The sequence below is a fragment of the Strongyloides ratti genome, scaffold srae_scaffold0000078, assembly GCF_001040885.1.
Source record: "Strongyloides ratti genome assembly S_ratti_ED321, scaffold srae_scaffold0000078".
In the NCBI taxonomy this organism is placed as follows: Eukaryota; Metazoa; Nematoda; class Chromadorea; order Rhabditida; family Strongyloididae; genus Strongyloides; species Strongyloides ratti.
Window position 1 is genome coordinate 1 of NW_020171596.1, and position 2,031 is coordinate 2,031.

At 22.6% G+C, this 2,031-nt stretch overlaps 1 protein-coding gene across 1 annotated transcript; it reads right to left on the minus strand.

The window, feature by feature from the left end:
- SRAE_0000081200 (Acetylcholinesterase) lies at positions 1-1,127 on the minus strand (the record flags this gene model as incomplete). The annotated part of the gene is made up of 2 exons (XM_024646762.1): positions 1-985; positions 1,026-1,127. Coding segments are annotated over 2 exons (1,087 nt in total), but the record flags the coding sequence as incomplete, so codon positions are not given.
- Between the last annotated feature and the right edge of the window lie 904 nt (positions 1,128-2,031).

Below are 2,031 nucleotides of genomic sequence, written 5' to 3' on the forward strand. Positions count from 1 at the left end.
TGCTATTATTTGTAAAGCCAGTTGCCATAAAAAATGTTGCTTCATCTGCTGTTCTTCCAAGCATTAAATCAACTTCTTTATTAAACAATTGATTTTTAAAAATATCTTTGATACTTCCGTTGAAAAATACTGTATCGTTATCAATAGGCATAAAAGGAAATGGAGTTGGCATTTGACCTGGAGCACTAACATTTATAGTAGCCTTTAGCAAATCTTCTACAGTTTTATTACGTAAACATTCCAAAACTTCTTTGTTGTTTAAAGTCTCTCCACTTTCTTCTTTAATACATCCTACTTTTTTTGAAACAGTTTTAGTATTTGCTTCAGCTATTTTGGTTGAAACTGTACTCATAAAATGTGTTATAGTACCAGAACTCATTATTCCTCTTTTGAAAAGTGGTTTACTATTGTTTGAAAATAAATGAGCTGCTACTGAAGACGCTCCAGAACTTGTTCCAAAAATAGTTACTTCATTTTTATCACCATTAAAATTTTCAATAGTTCTATTAATCCATCTTAACACCATTTGTTGATCTAATAATCCCATGTTGCCAGGTATTCCATCTTCACCACTTAAATAAGCAAAACCAAAAAATCCAAGTCTAAAGTTAGGTACTACAACTATTGATTTTGTTTTTAAAGCAAGAACAGATCCATTAAATTTATCAGCACTACCAGTTCTTACTGTCCAACTTCCACCATGGAAAAAAACTATAACTGGCATTTTTTCTTCATTATTTGGAACCCACATATTTAAATTAAGACAGCTTTCATCAGTTCCATTTTTTGGATTTGATGCATCATATCCTTCAAAACCCATAACTCTAATATTTTGTGGACATCCTTCACCTTTATGAACTGCATTATACGTTACATTAAAACGATTTTTTTCTAATTCATGTGGCGGTTGGAATCTCCAAAAATGGGTTGGTTGTTGTGCATATGGGATTCCTAAATATTCGGTTATTTCTTCATCTAAAACTGTCTGTAAAAAATTACTATATAATCTAATAATAATAACTTACAATGTTCTGTCCTACAATTTCTCCAAAATATGTATTTATTCCATTTCCTCTCCAATATGTTACAAAATTAATTATAAATATTAAAAAATTAGACAATTTCATTATTAAAAATGATTTTTTTTTGTATAATATTCAATTTTACTCTTGTTTTTATATTAAAATTTATTTACCTTGCATTAACACCATTTTATAATATTTTTTAAATTTTGCCTGTTAAATGAAATTATTTTTAATATTTACTTATTCAAAGATAGCTCAAAATTGTATAATGCAATAAATTATTTTTAAAAATTATTAGCATATTACAAATTTTCAATATTACATAGATGTATAGATTTTTTAATATCACAAAACTGTTAATTTTCCATATCTATTTAAATTTCTTACTAATTATAGCTAAAAAAAAATAAAGTTAAGATAAACAGTCTATTAAATTAAAATATTATCAAGATTAGGGTTATTGTATAAGGAAATTTATATAATTTTAAAATTTTTAATTATTTCAAAAACTTTTTAATATTTTGTACGTTGTAGTCAAAAAACATTAATTTTAAAGATAAGTTAAAAAATGAAAATAATAAGTAAAAGATAGTATTTGTAAAATATTTTCTTATAAACAACTTATTATTAATAATTTAATTTTTTTAGCTTAAACTTTTCAAACATTGAAAGTTATTTTTTAATGTTTTTTTATTACTAATTTTTTTTTATATATAAAACATTATTAATTTTATTTTAATAAAAAATTATTATTAATGATTTTTTTAAAAATTTTGAATCAAAATCATTTTTTCTTATATTTTATATTTTGCAATTTAACTTCTTATTACATAGTTGGCAGTGCTTATAAATTAAAAAATGAAAATGCATTTTAATTTATTAAAGTGCTAGATGTATTATAATAAAATCAAAAATTTTTTTTCTAATCATTTTGAAAATTAATAATCTAAAATTAAATTAATATTTATTGAATAATATAATTTTACTGTTTAACTTTTATATTATT